Source organism: Lissotriton helveticus, chromosome 9 (genome assembly GCF_964261635.1).
Source record: "Lissotriton helveticus chromosome 9, aLisHel1.1, whole genome shotgun sequence".
Taxonomy (NCBI): domain Eukaryota; kingdom Metazoa; phylum Chordata; class Amphibia; order Caudata; family Salamandridae; genus Lissotriton; species Lissotriton helveticus.
Genome location: NC_136070.1, coordinates 1,041,648,509 through 1,041,674,245, shown reverse-complemented (window position 1 = coordinate 1,041,674,245; position 25,737 = coordinate 1,041,648,509). Strand labels below are relative to the sequence as shown.

The 25,737-nt window shown below is 46.7% G+C and overlaps 1 protein-coding gene across 1 annotated transcript in view; it reads right to left on the bottom strand.

Annotated features, from left to right (window-relative positions):
- The window catches only part of IPPK (inositol-pentakisphosphate 2-kinase), a 350,009-nt gene that overhangs the window by 118,708 nt on the left and 205,564 nt on the right, over positions 1-25,737 (bottom strand). The window contains exons 7-9 of the mRNA XM_078661382.1: positions 24,595-24,653; positions 9,554-9,626; positions 6,026-6,305 (exon numbers count right to left, since the gene is read on the bottom strand). Of these exons, the coding sequence (XP_078517508.1) occupies positions 6,026-6,305; positions 9,554-9,626; positions 24,595-24,653 (412 nt within the window). The remainder of the gene's footprint in view (positions 1-6,025; positions 6,306-9,553; positions 9,627-24,594; positions 24,654-25,737) is intronic.

Below are 25,737 nucleotides of genomic sequence, written 5' to 3'. Positions count from 1 at the left end.
TCCTCTACTCTGGTGTTCAGGGACCCCCATAAGGTGGTTGTCTACCAGAAGACCCTATGCTAGTCCAGAGACAGAAGTTCCTGACACAGGACCCCTGCCCTGTGTGCGACAGTCTCACATAGTGGCCATGCTATGCATTAGGATCTTTACCAGCTTTACCCCGATCATCAGTAGAAGGCTTATTATATCACCTAAAGCTCTGAAGGTTGATGTAAAGCAGACTCTCCAATGGACAGTAGAGCCTCTGATCACCATCTCTCCCCGATGACCACCCCACTAGTGAACCACAAAGACTGGGTGGAGAAAGCAGAGTGGTCTACTGCAGGTCAGGCTTGCATCCATATGCCACAAAGGAGATATTGAGCTATCTGTCGTTCAACATGGACAGCCTTGGAGAGGCAGAAACAGGCTCTGGGACAATTGAAACCTTGGGTTCAATTGCAACGTCCTTATGTGCCATATGGTGTACAGGAGAAGGAGGATGCATGACTCTAGGAGCCCAAGCAGCCTCAGAGCCATCCTCACGGATACGCAGGACCAAGCCTGAAACGTCAGGACTATATCCTGAATGACCAGACTCACTTCCGGGGTGGAGAGGCCTTGAATGTTAACGTGTCCATGATAGCCCCCATGAAAGGAATTCTCTGCATAGGGCTCAGGTGGAACTTAAGCTTGTTGATGGAGAACCCAAAGGAGATCGAAGAGTACGGTTGTAGTTCAGAGGTTGTCTGTGCCAGTCATTGAGGTGCAGGAAGATATGTAACACTGACCTCCGAAGATGAGCAGCGACCACTGATATAACTTTGGTGAACACAAGAGAGGCAAAGGTAACGCAGAGGAAAGGTGAAAGTACTGCACATCAATAAAGATTCTGGCCCCACTATGAACCGCAGGTAACATCTGTGGGACAGCAGGATGGGCAAGTCCCAGGGATATGGCATGACAAAAATCACTCTGGTGCAGGTGCCTAGAAGGCAAATCAAACGAGCTTTGGAGCCGCTGCACCAAAAGTACCTTAGAATCACTCAAAAAAGTCTTGATCCACTGAACGGCATGTTCATAAGGGACGCTTTGTCCTTAGGTTGGATTTACATTTCTTTCATTATGGCTATTCAAAACTGCAGATTTTGAGCTCACTAATGCATGGTCACATGAAAAAAGGAAAAAAAGGAAAAAAGGATAAACAATTAAAGAAGAAATATTTAGATATTGGAATGTTCTTGTTTCATGACATGTTTGTATTTGAAATATGAATTGGAAATTGATATACATATTTTTTATAAAAAAATATATGCCTTTTTGCCCACTACAGATTATGTTGCTGTGTTGATATTGTTCATGCCCCCTCATTTCCCACTGTTGAATGCCCTGATGAAGGTTTGCCGTAGATCTGGCACGGCACCGAAACGCGCGTTGGCATTGTTTGATTCTGTCCTGCAATTACGATTTCTGGTCCCTGGTTTTACTGGGAAGACGCCGCAGGACAGCTATAGTGTGCTACATCTGAAATCTTGAGAAGGATGAGTAATGATATAGTTGATGGATATATGTGTATGTTTGCTGTTATATGTGTTGAGAGGAGGTAAAGAATGAGATTAAATGTTGTTGAGTGAATGCTAGAATCTTGGGTTGTGTGGGACTGTGCAATTGTGATGTGCGAATATGGTTATTTATGTTATCTTTGATGATGGAATTTTTTATCTGTGATGAAGTCAATAAATACAACTTTTGTATTTTTCTACTATGTTGTTTTGTCAATTGTGTGGGCTGGTTATGCATTCTGGTGAACTCAAATCTGCTATGGAATAATTTTGGACTCCATGTGAGCCATTGGAATCAAGTATAAGGGACAGACCTGTTTGTTCTTGGTTGGTTCTGTTTTCCCCTGGTAGTCTGCCTTTTATCATTTCTCAGGGGGCCCCTACATTCGATTAATTGGGACGCTGGATATCACCTGAAAACCCAGATGATTGCATCAAGGCATATCTTCTAAGCAGTACACTGGTGCCTATAGCATGGCTTATGCAGTCAGTGGGGTCCATACTTGCATGCAACATACAGTTTGGTATGTCCTATCAGTCTTGAATCATTTGGGCTAGTGTATACGTAACGTCCTGCAGAATAAGTGCCCTTAAATCTCAATTACCTGCTAACTAACAGAGGAAAATCTTTTTGGCCAAAGGCACTATACCTTTCGACTCCTACTTGGCAGGTTTGATGGAAAAGCCTTCAGTATTACTTTGCTTGCAGACTCCTGCAACACAAGGCTCCTAGGCACCTGGTGTCTTGTTAAAATGTCAGGATCACCAGGGGCTGCTCTAGGCAATCTGCCCATAGGTCAGCTTCCTGGACAGGCTGACCATGGCTTAGATAAAGGTGCCAGGACTCTTAAGTGGCTCATATGAAGTCAGACCGGATTAAGAAATTCAGTCAATAAACCGACTTTGGTTTCAAAAGCAGATAATTACAAGTCTAGTACTTTATTGCTCTTTACAGTACAAAAGCAAAAAATTCACTTTATTCCATTAGTGGACCAGGGGGGCAAGTCCCGCTCTATCACAGTGGAGGTATCAAGCCAACTGGAATTCTGAAAGTCTCAATATAGCCCTTCATCCGAGTAGTGAGAGGGTGCATTTTGTCCACCTGCTCGTCCTCATCAGTGACATGAGGGGCATTGGGTGTGCTCTACACACAGGGGAATGGGCAACAGAGAGGGCCTCTACTCTTACTCTCGGACAGTACGGACAACGAGGGAGCGGCTGAGACTGAATGTCCGGACTGCATAAACACTGGTTGCACCTTAGTAATTTCAAAGCATGACCTTGGCCCAGCACAGGTCAATGTCGGCTCAAGATCAGAAACTGTCAGGAATGAATTCGGCAGTGGGGCCTGCACGAAAGGAGCTGGCGTGGACCCTTGAATAGAGTAGAAGTCTGGACCAGCATCAATATGAGCCTAGAAATGGCCCGAGGGGTCAGTTGACGGAGCAAATGGCCGCTGGTGGAGGGCCAAATGACAGTCCATGTGGCTCAGTTGGACCCAAAGGCACACCAGAGGGAGCCAGTAGGTCCAGAAAATTGCAGCGTAGGCCCCTTGAACACTGTTAACTGCTGAGGGGTGGAAGACAGCCCAGGGAAATCAGGGTGCATTGTGACCAAATGAAGGACCGGCTTGGCGTCAGGTGACACCAGATCCTTCGATTAATGCCCTTGTGAAGTCTCGCCAAGCAAGATGGGGATGAGTCCTACTTGGTTTTTTTTGCATTTATTGCAGATTTTCAATTTCAGGAAGAATGTATTCAGTACCTACTTGGTGACTGCGACTGACAACAGCCTTGTGGCTTTCGGGGGCAGGACCTTGACCGCTATTTTGAACACTACCTCTTCTTATGTTTGGCGATGTAAAGTTTTGCCTTCCGCTGTATTGTCTCTGGCCTCATATGGGTGCACTTATTGCACGACTCAGAATACAGTTTAAATTCTGATGTTTTTGGGGAGACATCTTCCCTAATACACTGTCTGTGAAACAAAATTTGGAGTTGTAAGAAATCTGACAAACTTGGTGTGGCCAAAGTCTTGGGCATTCTTGCCCCTATTCTAGTAAATCCATTTCTCTCCATCTGGAATACCTCCCTGTCCCGCGGTCAGTTCCCTTCAGTGTGGAAGCAGGCCAGGCTAATTCCTATACTGAAAAAACCTGGTGCTGACCCCCTGCAATTTAGCAACTATCGGCCCATATCGCTCTTGCCCAAACCTGCCAAGATTTTGGAGAAGGTGGTACAGAAACAGTTGGCGCAGTATCTAGAATCAAACCAGCTTCTACACGACTCCCAGTCCGGCTTCAGAACCGGCTACAGCACTGAAACGGCGCTGGTAGAAGTCTCTGAGATCATCAGGGAATCAGTGGATAGGGGCGAGGAGGCCATGTTGGTCCTCCTCAACCTATCCGCTGCATTCGATACTGTATCCCATAATATACTTGCCACCCGTTTACAACAGTTAGGGGTAGGAGGGACAGTGCTGGCCTGGACTAAATCTTTTCTGTCCAGTCGATCTCAGAGAGTTACGTTGCACCCTTTTGAATCCGAGGATAAACCCCTCCTGTGCAGAGTGCCCCAGGGTTCTGCCCTGAGCCCTTTATTGTTTAATGCCTATGTGGCCCCTCTTGCCAAGGTAGTTGAGTCTTGGGGTGTCAGGGTGGTCTCTTATGCTGACGATACTCAGCTTGTTTTCTCCTTTAGAGACCGCTCTGATTCCCTCTTTTCCAACTTTAGAAACTGCCTTGGCAATATTTGCACTTGGATGGCAGCCAATCACCTTGCCCTCAACACCGACAAAACGGAGGTTCTCTTTTTCAGCAAGAAATCCCCCCCCCTGCAAGTCTTTGGTGGCCTACCGTTTTGAATCCTCCCCCCTTTCCTGTACAAGCGGCTCGCAACCTTGGCTTCACCTTTGACAACGCTTTGTCTGGAAGTGTCCAAGTCAACAAAGTGGTAGGTGCTTGTTTTTCCAAATTGCGGATGATCAGGAAAATTTTCCCCTACCTCCCTCAATCATCTCGCAAAACAGTTATCCAGGCACTCATTACCACCCATCTAGACTATGCGAATAGTCTATATGCAGGTGCCCCCCTATACCTAATTGACCGCCTGCAAATTGTCCAGAACGCGGCAGCTCGGCTCATTGGTAATATCCCTGCTCGTACCTCGGTCAGAGCCTACCGGGATGAGCTTCACTGGCTTCCTATAGCCCGACGCATTGATTTTAAAATACTGACCCTGACATTCCGAGCAATCCATGGAATCGGCCCTGTCTATCTGAGAAAACGTCTTAAGATCTCTTCTTCAGTTAGATACCTGAGATCTAACAGTTTGCGTCTACTGACGGTGCCAAGATTCAGGCTCTCTCGTAGTGGCGGCAGATCATTCACCGTCACTGCTGCCAAGCTTTGGAATAGCCTTCCTCTTGATCTCAGGTTCTCTGATTCCGAGCCAGCCTTTCGACGCAAACTCAAGACCTGGTTGTTCACTAATCATTAGGTCTGCAACATTCTCAGGTTCAGTATTTCCTTTCCCTTAATGGGATGTACTCTTGGTTACTCTCTATGGGGACTCTCATGTAATCTTAGCGCCGGGACACTTCCGCCGGAGGTAGCCGTGCGCTCTACAAGCTTCTAAATAAAAATAAATAAATAAATAAATAAAACTCTGAATCCGTGTAGAAGGTAAAAGAAATGAAGAAACTGATGTCAGCATGCAGGGCTAACGCTTATTTACAGCTCTGCTCTGTCACTTCTTCGGTGGTATCAGTCACTGTATATGACACCACCTACGGGCGTGCAGGAAGCACTGCTGGAAAACCTCTTGATCCAGTCTGGCGCATGGGACTATTCGGAAGCTGAGAAATCTGCTGTTAGATGCATCCATAAAAAAAAACATCCACTAGTATAGAAACTAGGGTGAGGATTATATCTCCAGGTATACAACGGTAAACTGGTGTTGTTTATCATGACACAGGCTTACTGATGGGATTTTTGTCTATGGGATACAACTCTCGAGCTGCACAGTAAACACTTGTCTATTGTGCATCCTTTTAACTAGCAAACAATTATCTGCTAAGAAATTATGGTATTGGTTCCAGTACCACACCATAAAGTATTTGATTACTTCAAAAGCTTTCCCTCTAAAAGCTTGAAGAAACATGGGGCCTGTATTACAAGTATTACAAACTTCTCCAGGGACTGGTGTCACTCGCAGTTCTTCCACTGAATATATACTCCATGCAAGGTCATATTGCCAACCAAACCTGGAAGAAAAAACCTAACTTCTAAGTGGAGGCAAAAATTTAATTTTCCATACTGCAAATGCAAAACATTGGCTCCTTATAACCATCATCTACCCAGCTCACAATGTCACAGCATGTGCCTAAAGACCACAGACTTTGTACTCTAGCAGCAGAGTAAGATGGAACACAGTATGGCCTAGCAAATGTTACATTTTTCGGTCACATTGTGCAAGAATACTTACCATTTCTCATCAAGTCCCTACTAAAGTGACTGGCTTCACAGTAGTTCCTTCCTTGTAAAATAGGGATTGGCCTCTTGTCACTTGCCCTGTAGTTCTCTGTAGTGCTTAATAGAGTCATTGTTATAACATTAATTAGTTCCTTAATGACTGTCCTTGTACAGTGCGGTCCACTGATCAGCCCATTGGCTGGGAAAAAAAAAGATTTCAAGTGATGAGAAAGTTCATTCAAGTCAGAGAGACTATTGTGATAATCCCTGCAGCCATAAATTAATTCTCCATTCTACAAGGAAAGAACAACATACAGGATTTAGTGACATTTTAGAAGAGTCATTTTGCAGTTTTGCATGCTAATCAAACACAATCCTTGATCTAGAAGCAAAGTTAAATGGTTTACGTAAAATCACAAGTACTTTACAATTCAATTTGGTCATAGATGTTGAAAGCCTACACCTCAATATACTGAGTCTCCAAGGATGGAGTCCGGAATTTGCAGAGGGCAATCCCACTGTAGTCAATAGAGTTGAAGAATGTTCACACATGAGGAAGATTTACAAGCCTAGTGACTACATGTAAGTACGGAAAATATATGGCTTGTTGCGAGAACAAAACATTTTCCATTGTGGACAACACCCTCTAAAAGATGGCTCGACGATAAGTGCACCACAACCAGAATGGGCCTGCATTCAATTTGGAATTGCTAAAGTTGCTGTTCATGAAGCCTCTGCACTCCCTTGTGCAGATAACAGACTGCCTCAAACGTATATATGGAGTGTGTGTGTGCACTGGCTAAACACAATGAAAATCTTCACTCTTAACCCCTTGGCTGCGGCGGTAATTCCGCCGCAGTGCTAGGGGGGAGGGGGAGCCGCGCGGCGCCGCCATGCTCGTGACGAAACCACTCCGTCACGAGCCTCGGGCGCGCAGTGCTTGTGACAGAGTGGTTCCGTCACGGCCGCCCGCTCAATAGAACGCTCAGCGCAGGCGCGAAATCGCTGCCGCGCAGGCGTGGCGGCGGGGCCGGGACGGAACCACTCCGTCATTAGCACAGCCCGTCCGTGGCTGGTGACGGAGTGGTTCCGTCACCAGCACCCAAAGGGTTAAGCAAATCTCCATCATGCAGAGACAGGGAATACAGTGAATTTTATCTGGTTTCTGCAATATTTGCAAATCAATCTGAAATGGGCAAGTCTTGCTAAAGAGAGAAATCTGGGGCAGTATGAACAACCTAACTTCTATACGATGAGTTTCACGTTAGTCGAAACAATAAAAGTAAGTGACTTTACTGCGCCTTTTCAATAAATCACTACAATCGATTGGCTATTAGAGTGCTTTGTTTACTTGTTGGTCTCTGGTCCTGAAGACCGAGATGGCACAAAAAATGAAAGTAATGGAGCCATAACTCAAATAAACATGCTCCAATGCACGATGTGACACTACAAATGTTAGCCTTTACATGCTGTCAGCACTGGAACAATCTGAATGTGTGCTAGAAACATAAATCAGTTTAATCCATTCATTAGTGTTCGTTTCCTCTTTATTTGCTTATGAATGATCTCTTCTCCTGCATTAGTCTAGGCCTTTGCAGCAAAGGTGGCCTGGGAGAGTCGCCTGACGGCAAGTGCTCCTGTACAAATATCAAATCCAATCAATACAATCCAATTCAAATATAATCAGGTTTGAAATGAATTTTTCAAACTTGAGCGGGAAGCTGGCTGCTTGGTGTGTTCATGCCACCTGAGCTCAGATGGGCCTGAGGGGTCAGCCTCCTTGATGTTGTGAATGTGCAGTGGCTTAGCATTAGCAACTCACACTGCCAAGTCAAAGATTGCGCTATATCCGTGGCCAGAAGCTACTGTTTAACATGCTTCATATGACACAAACCAAGGGCTGTACACCAAAGGTAACATATCAGACCTGTATCCTGAGGACCGGTCCAAGTACTATTTCATCTGTATAGTTGACACGCAGAGTACCCTTCTTGCATCCCACCCCTCTATAACGTGGCAAAGACCCACCCGGGGGTGGCTTTGCCTGTTTCTGAACCCAATGGTGTCATGCGTCTGAGCAATGCAGATCAAGTAGACACCCACAAATACCAGGTGTACAGACAAAGGCAGAGAAAAAGATCGCAAATAGATCAGGGAGTGGCTATTACCCAAAAATCACTGGTCCTTGGGGTGTCAATGTTTTTTTTCCCTGCTGCCCTGCACATAGGTCAAGAGATTTTCACTCACTGAGATCAGGAGGCAGGGTGGGAAGGGTGACAACTCATCCAAATCAGATGCTGACAACCAGAAGAGCTCCAAAGATGCTACCCAGCAACTTCAGGAATCCGCTCCCCCGTGCAAAAAGTGTTACTGACTAGGGGTTCCGCTGTGGGCAAGCACAAGCAGGAATGCTGTGATTTAGGGAAAGATAACATCGCAGGAAGGTGCTCCTACAGTGAAGGGAATCGCAGATGATCCTTACTAAGAAGGTTTCTTGTGCTGCATGACTTCCATAAATCTCTGAGCAGGGGGTTGAGCGAAACAGGTAGAAGGAAGTACTCTCAGAAATCGGACGAGGATGCAGTGTCATAGTAAGCAGGTCAAATGCAGTGCTTTGGTGGTAAAGAACATGGAGCAAAGTGAGGCCGGTAGTAAGAGAAGAAGAAAAAAAGTTGCACAAGTTGCAGTGTCTCTGCCCCTGGGACATAGGGAAGTGCAGTCACAAGCAAGTAAGTAAGCAAGTAACTCAGAGCAGGTTGGCAGGTGAGATTTCCCAAAGCTATTGAGCAGGATCCCCCAACCGCTCTAGTCTTAGTCAACCCCATCTAGTAGTATAGCCAACACCGACAGTCAGAGTGGTGCCAATTCAATGAAAAACCACTGAGGTAAGAACAGGGGGGGAGGGGGGGGGGAGAGAGCACAAACACAGATGTATTATTAGGAAATGTTGCATGTGAAGCATTTCTACAGGATTGTTAGACTTGTTCTTTTTTGTTTGCATTCACACATTAAGCAGTACCAGGTCTCAACAGTCAAGACTTTAACGCCCAATGATGAAGGTGTCACAGTATTTTACACGTTTTGAAGCAACTAAAGTGCTCAGAGTCTTCAATAAGTAAAAGAAGCAGTAATCATAAAATGTTGAAACTATGGGTACCATCTCAGGCAAAATACAAAGGAGAGGAGTTTTCCTTAAGCCGTCTGCCCTAGTCACAGCCTGCTTAAATTCCTTCCCCACGTGGCTCACATTATTTCAGTATTCATTCTTCACAATGTCAACAACATGGTGAATAATTGAAGGAATTTAAAAAATACATATTAGAGTGCACGATATGTAGTCTATGATAGTATCCACAGAGATTGGGACCAAACATATAATTACATTTTATACTGCAAAACAATGTCTATTTTAATTTAGATAAGTTACAAGAAACCGTTACAAAATTCTGTCACATCAGTTATGTGATTTACAAGAGAATGTTTTATTCTTTGAAAGTTAATATGAAAACACCGAGGTAAATCAATGTCCAAAAAATCTTACCTTAAATATTTTTAAATTATTTTGTGCCTCTTGTAGTAAATTTGACAACGCAAAGTGCATTCTCTGTTTATTTCTGCAATAAAAATACACATTTGTTTTCATTTTGAAGTCTATTTGACAACTTTTTAACAAAAGAAGGCAGAAGGAAAGGTTACTTGTATAGTAACTCAAGCTCTCCTACCTTAGGTAATCACCTGTTATTCAAGTATATGGAATACTTCAATACTGTAGGAGAAACTGAGAACATTCTCTTAAAAAGCTTTACATATGCTGCACATATTTCTTTTCCAAATATGCTTCACCTTACAACTGGTTTGCACCCTAACAGTTGCTCATACTGCTTGCAGCTGGTCCAAAGATTTTCAGACAAAGCCGATCAAAGATAACAGTGCGTGGTATTACTTTATGAGACAACCTTTACTTACTACAAAAAACGGTTCTCTCCGATTGCCAATGTTTAGGAACATATTAGTAAGGAGATGTAGGCTAGTAGGTGCTGAAAGCATAAACCTACATTAGGCTTTCTACAAACAGATTGCAAAGAATAGCTTGGTCAAGATAAGCTTTCATTCCACATTTAGAGAGTAGTGCACACAAAATGATTGTGGCTACTATGCTTATCTCTATTACTGAAGCATGTTTCTGAAAAATCATCAATAAGACCCAGCCTCAGCAGTGTTGCATAGGGTATCTGGCCAACACTATCTGGCCAACACTCCAGATAACAGATAGCACGTTAGTCAGGTATGTGGTGATCTAGGCAACTGTACTTTGCATGGATCACCCCGGCTTTTAACTACCTTATGTCAACCCACTTCCGAAAGGCATGTACTGCCTCCCTAAAATGTGGGACAATCCCCCACTAGAAAGAATGAAGGACTGCTTTCTTGCCTGCTAAGAACTATCTACACAGGGGCGTGGCCAAGCGTGATCCAAGATGGCCGCATAGAATGTGAGCTCGGTCGTCTGTGAGCCCTAACGACTATCCTGACGGACTATCCGGCAGTCCTGTATGCACCCCGTGTGCCGGAAAGGTAGCGGAGCCTGGCCTGCCTGCCCCGGTGTCTGTGACAGCTTTGATCGCGGAGCTGCGGCCGTCGTTGGAGGCGGGCCCTGCCTGGGCCTTGAATCCGGGGCCCACAGGGACGGCGCCAGCTCGGTGGAGACGACTTCAGGCCCGCCCTGACGGTTGAGCTGCAGCCGCTGCGGCTGTCCGCCCGCCATCACCCGAGTAGCCCGGATCGGGGCTTTATATTGTAGCAGTGGAGGAGGGAATGGCGAAAGGGAGCCGAGGAGGCAGCGGTGGTGGTGGTGGTGGTGGTGGTGGTGCTGCGGCGGCTGCCATTACGGCTGCGGTCTTCTACATGCCGGTCGCGGAGCTGGAGGAGGCGGGCAAGTGCCTAATTTGAGACTTTGAATTCCCCTCCCCCCTTGACCTCAGTGAAGACCCGCGAGTTTGTGGAGGACTTGGCCACCACTTACATCAATGCAGGCGGCATACGAAATAGTGCATGGGACTCGGCAGTGTGAAGGTGGGATTGGCCCTCCAACGGTGGTGTAGTGCAGCGCGTTTGGAAGATAACACAGCGGTGGACCCCGATAGGGTGTAATCCCTTGGTTGGCCTGGTTGATTGATGTGCGAGGAGCCCCCCGCCCTCTTTGCCCCTGAGCCAGGTTGTTTACGCCACTGGAGGTTGATGCTGTGATTTTGGGTGCGCCAACGATTGCCACGCTGGGAGTTACGGTGTGCTGAGGAGTAAGGGCGTGAATTGGCGGCAGACCCCGACACGACCAGCTTAATAGCAAAAGAGACTGAGTCCACTGGCATTGCGCCTGCAGTGGTCCTCCCAGCATGGTGGCACAATGGGAAATGTTAAGACCGCGATAGCTCGCTCCGAGATGGCACATTGAGGGCAGACTTGTTGACGCTGGACCTCTGTGATCCTCCGGGGTTCGAGGCCGTACTGCTGGCCCAGGGCTCGGCGTGCTGCGCAAGGTGGGTCTATTGTACGGGTCCTGGCTGCTTGCCCACAACTGAGTTCTGCCTCCACCTGTGAAATGGATCGTGGGAAAGGCCCTGGGGCCAAAGGCTCCAAAAAGGTCCAGGCTAATAAACTGGATCGTTACACGATCACGAAGGAGACGTGACTGGGAAGGCTCTCTGAAGAGACTGCGAAGTGGAACCAGAGTGAGGAGGAACCAGAGCTCTCCCTGAAAGACGTCATTGGCGCTATTACAGGGGGGAAAACCTTGCTGGAGCACAAAATGGACTCCATGGCCATTGATATTAATTTGATTAGGGCTGATATGGGGAAACTCAATGAGAAGGTGAAGCAAGTTGAACTCACAGCTTCCAGCCTAGTGGAGGACGTCTCAACTACAAAAGGAGGTCAGAGAGTTACAGAACTCCCGCAGCTCAATCGACCTCAAACTGGATGATTATGAGGGCCACCTCCACCGTAACAACCTCCGAATCTTAGGTGTGCCTGAAAGATCAGAGGGGCAGGCCCTGACCTGTTTGTGGAAGAACTCATGCTCAAGCACCTGAAGCCTCAGTAAGTTTTTTGTTATAGAGCGGGCGCACAGGGTCCCGGGGGCCGTCCCAGACCGGGTGCTCCCTCGCGGCCTATGCTGGCCCGAGTCTTTAACTACCGAGACAGAGACGCTATCCTTCAAAGCTCGAGGGCCAATGCCCCACTCAGGCATGAAAATGCTACCATTTCCTTTTTCCCAGACTTCACGCAAAGAGTGCAAAAGCAAAGGAGATTCTTTCTGTCGGTGAAGCGAGATTTAAGGGAAAGGGGCATGAAATACTCGATGTTGTTCCCGGCCCGTCTCAGAGTCGAGGTGGAGGGCTGAGCATGGTTCTTTGATCAGACAGGGGCGGTAATGGAGTGGCTCGAATATCGGGGAGCTCAGGCCCATGCGGTCCTAGGAGAAGACGGCAAAGCAGACAGTCAGCCACCCTGAAGCTGAGGCCAGTTGAATACTCGACCTGTTTAAAAGGGGGATGTTGGTGGTTGGGGATGGGACACTTATGATAGGGCAATAGGGGTGCAAGGTATTTGATAATTTGCTAAATTGACATTCTTCAGAACCAACTGTTACATGAGCTGGGGACACGGACCGGAGCTCATAAACTGTTACCCCCTAAGTTCTTTATTTTTTCCTTGGAATTTTCAGGGCAACAGGCACTCTGGGTTTTTCAGTGGGCAGTTTGGAGCCCAGTGGGCGGGGCGGTGGGGTGGTTTTGGGGAGGGCAGTTTGGTTCACCTGTTGGGTGGTTTGTTGGTTGCATCAGCACAATACATTTGATCGATAGACAAAATGCGGAGGTTTGTCAACTGTACCATGTAAATGATGGGTGGTAGGGAAGTGAGGATTTTGAGTTGGAACATTAATTGGCTGGGGGACAAAATTAAACGAAGTGTGGTCCTTCAGTATCTTAAAAGGCAAGCGTCAGACGTGGCCCTGCTTCAGGAGACGCATCCCGTCGAGAACTCATGTAAAGCTCTACACAGAATGGGGTACAAATTGGTCGTACACTCAGGGTTCACGTCGGGCTCCAGGGGAGTCGTCATTTTGATCCGCAAGGCGTTCCCTTTGGCAATTGTTTCCACGTGGGAGGATGGAAGTGGCAGATACATTGGAGTCCGGGCTTGTGGGAGGGTCACAACATAACCTTCCTATCAGTTTATGTTCCTCCGGGGCTACAGGGCACAACATTTGCAGACTTGGGGAAGCTCCTACTTGCTCTCCCTGAGGGGCCTTTAATCCTGGGAGGCAACTTTAACGCAGTCGTCTCTGGTATGATGGACAGGTATCCCCCACGGGAAACGGGGCGGGCGATGCGGTGGCTACCCGACTTCATGGACGCAATGGGCCTAGTTGATGGCTGGAGATTGCTCCACCCTGATCAAAAGCAATACACATTCCACTCGGGCGCATAATAGTCTCTCGCGATTAGATTATTGTCTAGTCCCCGCCGCACAAGCATCCTACATAACAGAAGTCACACACTTGTCCAGGGGCATTTCAGACCATTCTCCGCTGTGGGTCCACGTGGTCGTAACTCGAGGTACAGCGGGGAGGGTGGCCCCCATCAATCCGTGGTATCTGCGCAATCCCAAAATTTGCAAAGACCTCATTACAACGCTAGATAAATACTTCACTAACAACGTGGGGTCGGTGTCCTCTTTCCGGTCCCTGTGGGAGGCCTTTAAACCGGTCATTAGGGGCCAGGCTCTGTCATTGATAGCGGGCTCAAAAAAGGAGAAGAATAGGGAGGTGGTGGACCTGGATACTGAAATTGGTGAGCTAGAGGGAGAGTTGGAACTGGGAGTGACGCAGGCCAAACCTAGTTTTTGAGCCTCAAACAACACGACTACAAGACGCTCGTCACTAATAGGGCCAAGGCTCTTGGTAGGAAACAGCAGGGCAGGCTCTATGATTTGGGGGATAAGGCAGGGAAGTTTATTGCATGGCTGGACAAGAGAGACTGGGCTTGCCGCCTCGTCCCAGAGCTCCTAACAGAGGAGGGGGTATTGCTTACCGAACCACAGGACGTAGTGGATAGGTTTGCGGACCATTTTCAGACAGTTTACACGTCGGTCTCCCCTCATTCGGAGGCCGGCTCCCAGCTACTACTCCGAGACATAGAGCTCCCGTGTCTTTCCCCTGAAGATCAGGAATTTATGGATAGTGCGTTAACAGCGGACGAGATCGCCCAAGCCATCCGTTCCTTGAACTCTGGTAAGGCACTAGGCCCCATATATTGAACTCTATAAGCTCAAACCAGATAAGTTGGCACCTCACTTGAAAGATAGGTTTGTTGAATCTAGAGATAAAGGGGTTCTGCCTAGGGATCAGAGTGTGGCTACGGTGGTCGTAATTCATAAGGAGGGCAAGATTAAAACTAACTGTACCTCATATAGGCCGATTTCTCTGTTAAATGCTGAACCGAAGATTTTGGCCAAGCTCCTGTCGAATAGACTGGTAAAAGTCGTCAGTGGTCTGGTTCACCCTGACCAATCGGGCTTCATGCCCCATAGAAATACGTCCCTAAATCTGCGCAGATTGCACGGGGTGATAGCCAGAGTCCACACTCTACGGGAGCCAACTGTAATTGCATCGCTCGACGCAACCATGGCTTTTGACACGATTGAATGGCCCTATTTGTGGGCAGTTTTGGCCAAATTTGGATTTGGCCCCGAATTTATCAGATGGGTACGTCTGCTTTACACGAAACCGCTCGCCCAAATAGTGATAAATAACAGAGTTTCAGCACCTTTTTCGCTCGATCGGGGCACCCGTCAGGGCTGCCCGCTGTCCCCCCCATCCTTTTCTCGTTAGCCTTGGAGCCTCTTGCCGCCTGGATACGTTGGGAACCGTCGATCAAGGGCATGCGGTGATCCCCTGAATGGGAGGATCGCATATCTTTATATGCAGATGATATTCTGCTCTACCTGACCTCTCCCCATAAGTCCCTTATTGTAATCTTCGATGTCCTGGCCTCCTTTGGGAGAAATTCGGGACTCTCAATCAACTGGGGGAAATCCTTGTTGTTTGTATTGAGGAGAGACCCCCTGTCCCTCTGCGAAACTGTCCCATACAAGTAAATACAGAAGATTTCAAGTATTTTTTATCTCTCTTGATCCCTCGGTTAGATATGCCCGAAATCTCCTTCCTCCTTTGCAGAGGCTCAGGAGTGATATTGCCAACTGGAGGAAGCTTCCTCTTTCATTGTTGGGTAGGGCAGTACTCTTTAAAATAATGGATCTGCCTCACTTTCTCTACGCCCTGCAGAATACCTTGGATACTGTGCCTGCCGGTTATTTTCGTTAGACCGAGAGCTTGCAGCGTAGTCCACTATGGGAAGGCAGGCCCCGCATTGCCCTGAATAAGCGAACACTTCCCTGGTACAACGGAGGCATCGCCCTCCCGGATATCAAAGGATACTATTGGGCCTCCCAGCTGGCTGCAATCAATCATGGCACATAGGGTCCAGTTGATGACCCTGGATATGCCATGGATAAATGGCTTCTTCCCGGGGGTAGGTAAAACAGGGCCTTGTACTCCAGACCGAAGAAACTGACTTTGACGGGGCCAACCAATCATACAGTCCAGATCTGGCATGACGCCACGAGTTCCCTGGGTTGGAGAGATAAACTGACCATGGCCACCCCACTCTGGGACTCCGAGAAGCTAGGTAAGCTCTGGAGGACAAAAGGTTTCGATAAGTGGGACCTTAAAGGGATCTTCACAGTTAAGGATATCTTGGGGAAGGAGAAGATTAAATCGTTTGAGGAAATGCAGGTGGAATATGAACTAACAAATGCCTAATATTTCCGCTATGCACAGGTCCGGCATTCGTTTCACTCAGCACTGCCAGGGGATGTGGAACCCCCGGAGGCTTCACCTCTGGAGGATAGAATGCTGGAGGGCCACCTTCCTGAACAAGCATTTGCAATGCAATAGGTCTCGCATTAGGAAAGTTTGAGCCATTGGTATTGCGAATTACATTTTTTTTATTTATGTGTTGGTTGTGAAAATAGCTATAGTAATAGCTAAAGTAATAGCTTTGTCATTTACAATGCCAATAGTTTTAACTTTCACAAATGTGACACCTATAGCATTTGCAATGCAATATGTGTTGTGAACCTGGCTGCCTTCCTGTTAGAGACACTAGGATTGTGTAGCTCTGCCCCTGAAGGTGCTAATCACATCGAGTCAACAATCCTGGTTTCTGGAATCTGGTGTGTTTTTGGAGTGGCTCCAGCTCAAACAACATTTTGTAATACTGACCAAGCTAGACCTAGAGTTCACATAGTGGGACTAGTTCTCGGACTTCATGGGATCTAGGTAAGTGGTGGAGGTGGTGGCTGTTTGATATTTGCACAGGAACGCAGGGTCATGCAGTCTTTTAATGATGGCTCGAAGGGTGCATTTTCAGGACCAAGGCTGGTAGCGATCTTTGCTTGCGCTTGACGGAGGCTAGTGAATCATGGGGTTGATGAAGAAAGAGGGTACCCTACTTAAACAAAAGATCTCTACGAAGCTGGATTTTGAGCGCGCCTACAGAGACTCCCATTCTATGTGCAAGCTCACCTGGATTTTATTATTTTTACTGTTCTTGAGCGTCTCTGGAAGCCTTCCAGCTCTCTCTGTGGCTCATGTTGCCTTTGTTTGTTTAGTTGGCTTGCAGGGCAGTTTGCGGGGGGGGGGGTTCTCCTCTCAGGCAGTACTTCCAGCAGTCATCAGCAGGGTCACACGAGGAGCTTAAGGTTGAGACAAAGTCTGGGTAAACATGCAGAATGCACCTGCAGTCCAGAAAGCACCAAAAGTCTGTTTTGGTCCAGTTCAGTGTAGTTCTTCAAATTACTGAATTGGAGCTTGAATTTCAGTTTGGGCATCATTCGACTACCTGTCAGGGTGTTTGTAATGCTCAATGATATTCAGTGTGTATTCCAAACCAAAGCCATTTAGTAAAACATGGCCTATCTGAGTTGGCCCCCAATTGTGTTGCTTAGGTAGGGCGGGGACTCTGTGTGCCCTCAACCCCTAGAGAGGAGCACCGGAATAACGAATGAGAGTTAGCATAAGGCGAGGGTACCTGAGCCAAAGGAATAGGAACTATGTATATGTGCACTATCTTCTCTGTGACATGCTTGAAGCGACACTCGCTATCTCCCACATATCGGGTGAATGGAGATGGCTCATTGCAGGAGTTTGAGAACTTTTGCTGTGGGAGCAAGGGTAAAGCCATGTTGTGTGTTCCTGTTGTGAAGCCTCCGACGCCTTCGGGTAAAGTCCGCGCTATATAAAAATGCATAAATACATACATAAATAAATACCGCCTTCGGGTAAAGTCTGCGCTATATAAAAATGCAAAATTAAATAAATAAATAAATACCGCAAAACATCCTCGTTACTCTGCCGGCCTGCGACCAGGAAGTCAGGCAGGCCGGCGCGACAACAGGAAACAGGAAGTAGGAGGGCGGGAGCCTACCCCGCCTCCCACGGAAGAGCCGCGATTGGAGCCGTGCACCGGAGCAGGCAGGAGCCTACCCTGCGCCCCGGTGCCTAACGAGGGAAGATGAGTCCTGCTGCCGGGCCCTGCAGCTGAGGAGAGCCGGTGAGTGCATTGCTGAGGGGGGAGGGGGAGGGGAGTAGGGGGGGGGGGGAGAGAAGCATGTACACGCGCGGGGGGGGCGGCCTGTGTATGTATGTGTGTGTGCGTGTGTGTGCGTGTGCGTGTGCGTGTGTGTGTGTGTGTGTGTGTGTGTGTGCGTGTGCGTGTGCGTGTGTGTGTGCGTGTGCGTGCGTGTGTGTGTATGTGTCTTGGAGTGCGTGTGTGTGACTGTGGGGGAGGGGGGTGTGTGTGTGAGCGAGTGTCTGTCTGCGATGTGTGGGACGCGGATGTTGTAACTTTGCCTCTGTTAGCAGCTAATCTGTCATTATGCTTTGCGTGTATATGCTAATAAATATTGGCGTGTAAGAAACTCTACATGCCTGTTTTTAACTTGCGGGAAAAGTGCTTTTTATTTATTTATTTTTTAAATAGCGTGAACTGGACCCTAATGTATTGGACCGCTTTATGTAATGACTAGTTACATTACACATGTACGCACAGCAACATGAAGTGAATTGCCCCAAATTACAGTTCTGGTTAGAATTACAGGCCTTTCGCGCCACTTTTCCGTCACTTTTAATGTGAGGAAAGTGATGCAAGTGGCTTGGGAATAAATTTTGGGAATAGACTATTTAGTAAAGCAGTCACGGGTTGTTTTACTGAAATGTGAACGCTGGCGCTGCTTTCACCGCATGGGAAACGTGACTTTGCAGCTGTAACAAATACTGCAGAGTGAGGCTGGGCCCTTTCCTTTCTCTCACTAGGGCACCTTTGAGCTGAGCTGTGGAGAGCAGGGCTTCTAGCCAAATAAATGTGTAGCACACGCTGTTTTTAATGCAGCAGATTGTTATTATCATTGTGTTTTTGTAACTGAAACATTGGGAAAGGTACAGGCGAATGGATAAGCTGTGCTTTCTTACTTATGCTGGCAATTTGTATTTAATGTTCCCTTTACTGTTGTTTTCGACTTTGTCACATGTTTCGCACTTGTAAACAATGTTTGCGCTATATAAGATGCCGCGCTAAATAACCAAGGAAGGAAAGACTTTAAATGGTGCGTTTAAGTTAAATTCCCGCTCTGAGCGAAACTTTGAAAGCCTACAAAAGAATAACTACTTTAATTGCGCTATACAAATAATGAAATGTTGTAAACGGTTTGTTTCTTTTTGTACGCTTTTGTGTAAAGTGTGCTATATTAAAATGCGCACACAATAAAATATATGTAATTTGTTAAAGGCTGAAAAACAGAAACAATTTGTACTTGGCGGGTTGCGGCTACCCCCCTCACCTCTCCCACCTCCAGAATGTGCGTGTAGCCAGAGACTTTGAATGAGGGTACCGCGTGCATGTTGTTTATTTACTCTGTAAATGTTGGAACTGTTTCCCCTCCCCCCTTCCACTTCCCCCCTGCAGAATGTGCTTGTGGCGGGACACCTGGAATGGATGTGCCGCGTGCGTGGGCTTTATTTAGTGTGTAAATGTTAGAAACTTGCTGTATTAGCCGCTAATAGGGCAGTATGCTTTGCGTGTGTATCCTAATAAATTGCGGCATGTAACAATGTTTATATGCTTATGATCAACGTGCAGCTAAAGTGCTTTTTCTTAAGTGCATTTTTAAATAGCGCGAACTAACCCGTAATGTATTGGACCACTTCATATGATGGCTAGTTACATGAAATATATGCGCACGAGAACATATGTATGTTGCCGGCAAAACTTGTTCCTGCGTTTCCCACTGTAAAATTGGCATTTGTGTTCGTTACGCCACATTGCGCTTTCTTATAGGAGGAATAGCGTTTCTACGGACAAGAAAACACTTAGTAGCATTGAAAACAAGCGCGTATGGAAAGAGGAAACATTTGAGAATGTGAGGAATGAGCAAGGAATGGATTATGCTAGTTAGGTGAATGGAAAAAAGCCGAAACGGAAGACGGAAGAAGAGAACTGGAGACATGAGAAAAAAAAAGAGAAAAAATAAAGGAAATATGTCTGTTCCCAACTTGTAGACAAAGGGCTTCTTGTTAATTGCAGTGGTAAATTGCGCGAATTGGACCCTATTATATGAAACCGCTTGACATAATGGGCATTTACATTTGAGACGTGCGCGCGGGAACTTATGTATGTTGACGCCAAGACTTGTTGTTCCGTTTCCAACTGTAGAATTTGCATTTCTTCCGCCGCCGTTTCAACTGCATGGGACATATAACTCTACAGTGCAAACATATCCTGCAGGCGGAGGTTAATGCCTGCCGATCATCATGCTGGCAGTTTTCCTGTAATATTACCCTTGCTGGTGTTTTCGGCTTTGAATGTCGTGTGCTATATAAAAATGCCGCGCTCAATTAAAAATAATGACACCTTTAATCGCGCTCTAAAAAGCAAGAAATGAAAGTCTTTAAAAGCTACAAAAACGAAAGCATACAAAAACGAAAGCATTCAGTCTACAAAAACGATAGAATTCAAGTAAAGCGATCGCGCTAGAGTAAACGAAACTGACAGCATGCTTACACAGCCAAAGAAACACGCTGAAGGAAAAGCGCGTGCACGCAGTGAAATCCAAGACAAGCAAAACTCGTACACCTTCTCGTCCGTCCTTCCCTCGAGACAGCTAACTATACGTCTCCAACCCTGGACGCATCCTTTGGATGCTAATTCCAGGGCGAGACCTAAAAAACGATCTCCTTGATATATAAGAAACTAATTAATCATAGAGCGGATCCCCTTGAGGCGCTGAGGGACAATTGAGTGTAGGATGGGATAGAGCTAGATGACAAAGACTGGTAGACAGCAGTGTCTTCCCCAAGGGAGGTCGCCATTCCAGCTCACCTGAGGCTGGTTCAGCTTAAGATACTGCATAGGGTCTACGTCACGGTATCCCGGCTGGTGCTCATGGAACTGTCTGATACGGGATTATGTAGACGGCAATGTGATCTTACAGGTACCTATCTACACATCATCTGGGAATGTGAACACATCGCCACATATTGGCGCAAGATACACGACACTCGGCATAAGGTGTTTGGGGTCTCTCTGATGCCAGAGGCAAGGAGATGCTTCCTAAACATATGGGAGCCTACCGACTTAAATACCTCACAGACACGATGGTCTACTCTGGGCTTCAGGTTAGCTAAAAGAAATATAGCCCAGCTGCGGGGAGTCGAACAACCTCCCACCCTAGAAGTGTGGGAAAACAACTTAGATTGGTGTATGTTTAGGGAAAAAACTAGGTATCTTGCGAGGGGACGCCCTCGAAAGTGGTCACTGGTATGGGGACCCTGGAATCGTTACAGAGGAGAAATTTGTACGCCACCTAGAAATGCTGTTTTTGATGACCCCCCTCCCCGTGAAGTTCCCTTTCGTTTGTGAATATTATTTATCCTGTGACCCCCTGGTGTATAATTTGCAACTCTGAAGTAACCTCGGTAATGTAATTTTTTTGCTGATGCTTTCTTTAATAAAAAGAATAATACATTTTTTTTTTAAAAGAACTATCTACACCCATGATGTTTATTATTGTTCAGCATAGTCAATCATGGTTTATAAATGCTCTACCATGGATGACCATGGTTTACCCTCAAAGTTCACCACACGGGCCACGCTTGCTTTATATATGGCCGCCAGTTCTATTTCTGAGATTCACCTTACGGTCCGTCCCTCATTTATGAAAAGTAAATATCCAGAATTATGTAGTACTTAACCAGCTGGGTCATATAGCCATTACTGTTCTCATCTTACAGATCATGTTTCTGATGTGTATTGGCCTTACCACCCTTTGAAAGGTATTCCCATTACTTTATGGCCATGTGCAGGAGTGGTGCTGTTGATCCCTTTTAGAGGGAATGGAACTAGTGCTGCCTACAAGGTTATGGTCTCTTAATCAGGTGAGTTCTGACAGTGAATACGTCAGACGCCGTCTTACATGGAAATTATAAGAAACGTCAAGCTTTTTCCTGGACTTTACATTAATCTTTTGCTTGCATAGAGATCTATGGCCTGCATTGTTTTGCTCATGTTATCATGTTTTCTGACGTAATGTGCTCTGCCTTCAACCACACTGTTAAAATGAGTACTATGGCTGGGGTGAGGTTTGCTGTTATGTAGCTGGGAGAGAAAATATAGCCTACCCTTTAATTAACATATTGGCCGTGGGGATGGGATGGAGTCCCCAGGGCCTCATGGAGGCCCAGGAAGGTGGCCGCACACCCTCCTATAAACTACCTTGTACTGCCTCCTGGGAACAGACCCACCCCTTTTTTTTTTTTTTAACCGTGAGAGCCTGTGCTTTTAAAAAATACATATTTTTAATTACAACGGATTTGTAGATACACCCCAAATTTGTGATGATTATAAATATATTTTTGAAACAAGAATTAAGCTCCAATATCGAGTGGTGTAGGCTGGCAGAGGAGCCTATCTACTGGGCGAGGGCATGCTCACAAAATCATACAAAGACATAGGGCCAGTGGCAAGCACTTACATATGGAAAGCTCGAGTCCCCACCGTATACCTCTCCACTATAATCTGACTTCCGCGGGTAAACGAAAAAGACTCTGGAGGCCAATTGGGAGAGGGAGTGTGGGTCATACTGCGGCGATGGGAGGCACACAAGTTATCCAGTACTATGTAATCTGACACATCATACCAAAGACTCCTATTCTGCACTTCTTTTTCCAACGCTCGCTGCATCACCCGAAAAAGAAGTGGGGGCAATGGTTGTATATGTTGTTTTAAACTGCTCAATAAAAAAAAATTGGGAAAGAAATAATTTTTGCCTCTGGGACTCTCCCCCACTAGACCTAGGTGAACAGTGTATCCATACACTGCCCCCTTATATCTTGTTTTAACCTTTAGGACTCGGTCCCTGAAGTCCTAAAATGACTGTTACTGCATCTTTGTTCATGTGGTGGCAGCAAATGAGTTCTTATCTTAAGATCTGAGAGGTCTGCAAATCCTCCGCAGTGTGAAACATACAAACTTTTCAGAAAATACTAAACAAATTTACACCAAATCACATTTGCTGTCTCGACGACTGTGATGCTTCCTCAACTGCTATACTTCTTTATTAACCTCCCCTTGGGACTACCCCACATCTTCTCCAGCGACCTGGATAAGATACTTGATGAGCCTGTCTGGCACCCATCTTGGCATAGGACATCGCTGGCCAAGCTGAAGCTCCCATTGAGGCTGGTGACATGAGGGCCTAGAACTTGGATCTTATTATATCGAAGCTGAGTTGCAGAGGCTATCCTGCTGGATAGCTCGGCTTAGCCCAGCTGGCACATGCTCCCTAAATCCCAAGCTGATACAGTAACAGCTGCTGGGGGCATTGACCCCTGGAACCTATTCACCCACGATATCCTCCAGGCTGGTGGAGGTGGCCCAGAGAAATCTTAAGAGAGGCTACCATATTATTCGGGATTGCTCACCTGGATTTAGAAAGCCTCGGAAACCCACTCCGGGATTTTCCTGGCCCCTCTTAGGGATACATAGGAAACAGAGCACAGTCGTGCCCTCATTGACAGGGAATGGTCTAGAGCCCTCGGAGTGTCACGCAAAACACAGTTCAAGTTAATACAGTTCTATATTCTGCACAGAGCATATCATTCCCCAGCAAAGATACAATCTTTTTGTGGATACCACGTTCTCCTGACCACATTGTGATTCAACAGCGGACAACTTCAAGCACACTCTCTGGGCCTGCCCTGCACGAATAACTTATTGGACAGAGGTGACAAAACTCTTTCCAATGTGACTAAAGTACCCTGTCTAGACACCTAGGAAGCTGGGGCCATCGGCCTTTACAAATGCCACAAAAAGCCGAAGATAGCCATCTCCCGATTTCTTGACTTGGCCCTCCTCATAGCCAAATGCACAGTCACAATGTAATGGTAGAGTAGAATTACCCCATGCAGTGCACAATGGCAGAGGCCAGGTGCCTACACAGGAAGGAGGCCCGGAGCCTCCAACGACACCCAACAGCACCAGCACAGGATGCATTATCAATGGAAAGTGTGCACCCACCTTAATCTGCTGCTATCTCCCTTTCCTGCCTTTCTGCAACCAAAATTCTGCTCGAGGTCCATCATCCTCACCCCCACATTATAAACTTGATACCCCGCCCCTTCAGTTGATAGGCCATCTCTGCTCTCAACCCTTTCCCCCTACTGCCCCTTCCAGGTTAGCCATTGTCCACAATCCCCCAACATAGGTTGAAAAACTCTGCTGGCTTGCCATTGGCGTAACTCTTTAACACCTAGGCCCACTGACGAACTCTGGGGAGAAATGCGGCGAATCTCACCACAGAGCACAGCGCTCTGCACTGGTGTTGGGACAATGTGTCATGTGGGAAACAGTGATTCTCTATGTCAGAGCTGTGCCTATACTTTGTTAATTACAAAACCACCATAAAATTAGTTTAAAACAAAAACAAGATGGTTCTGGAGAGTGTCACCTACCGAAATGTGAATGTTACATCGACTGAACACTTGAATCTCTGAAGAAAGCAGCATGAATTGAGGTCGGGAGGACATTGGCAAGAAGACTAGAGGAAAGTCTCTGCTACTTAAAGAGAAACCGCAAAAGCAATTTGGAAGAAAAACATGTGCCTGGTAATCCGGACCATATCAGTGCACGATATGTCCTTCCAAGCGGAGAAAGGGGACTACCTAGAGCTAGACAAATACTTTAGCAAACAGACCCATATCCAGTTACGACCAGTAGAACAGAAGGAGATCCAACCCATTGAAAAAACAGGATACATAAACTGTAACCATCTAGCCACACATGTTCTATCATAAAGCAAACTCATAAAGCCATACAATCTTTTAAATGTCATTGTAGGCTAAAGAAATATATGAAGCACAAACTTAGGGGAAAAAATGATTTAAGACAGAATATATAGCATTCTTACCCTGAGAAGAGATCCAACGGACAGTATCTACTTATTCTCTTCCATTTTCCTTTCGCTACCTGTAAACACAACAAACAGAAGTAACATTTACTGGTCACGTTTAGCTAAAGGTTTTCTGCAATGCTACTCTATCCGACTGTGGGTCAGATGTAAATTAAATTAGCATGCAAACTTTGGTGAATGTTTTTAATAGGAAAGACACGTGAGCTCAAAAGGGTGAACATCCGTATATGGGGGATTCTATGTCAGGACCGGAGGCTTCAGATTATGCTTTTCCTTCTTCGCTGTTTATTACAATTACAAAACACAGCAGCCTAGAAAAGCACTGAAAGCTAGAAAAAATGACTGAATAATCTCCAAACCAAGAGATTAAGAACATGTAACATCACAATCCAGGAATAGAAAACTACATTTCCCATCAAGTCCATGGATAAACCACACAACAATAGTCCTTTCACAGTGTCCATCGCACGAAGATAGGGCGTCCATCTTGTGTCCCCTTCCTCTTTCTTCGCTGCTTTGCAGCCAGTTAAGTCCCTTGCTTTTTTCCTCTTGCGTTTTTGACTGTAGTGAGGGTTAATAATTGCATGTTGGGACTTTGAATGTTATTATACGCTTGCATAGCTATGTGAGGGCTCTGGTGGCGATGTTTGTGTATTTTTTCCTCAGAGCCCCTTGGTGTTATCATCGCGGGGACGCTTTCGCCCCTCACGCGATGTCCCCGTTCTTCTGATGCGGCGCAGCTGCGGTCGCTAGAGGGAGCCGTCGCGTCTCGTTCTCCCTAGCGTGGTTCCTCTCGCTGACGGAGACCGCGCTGAGGAGAGGGAGCCGCGCCTTTGTTGCCGCCTCAACCCGGACGCCCGATCACAGGTTGTATTTGCCCCACCTTCTCTTGAACGCCCCGAAGGGGTCTGTACGGCGGATTACCGCCCTTGAACGCCTGCGGGCTGTATACCGGCACCTTGGCGGTTTCTCACTGTATGCTTCAGTTCTGTGCCTTCCGTAGGGCCGATTACGGCCTTTTTCATTAGCGCGCAAGGGGGGGGCGGCATAGACCCGGTCCTTGAGAGGGTCTGCGCGCTTGGAGGCGGGTGCTGCCTCGATTGGCCTGGTCCCCAGTCCACCAAATTACCAGCCTCTGGC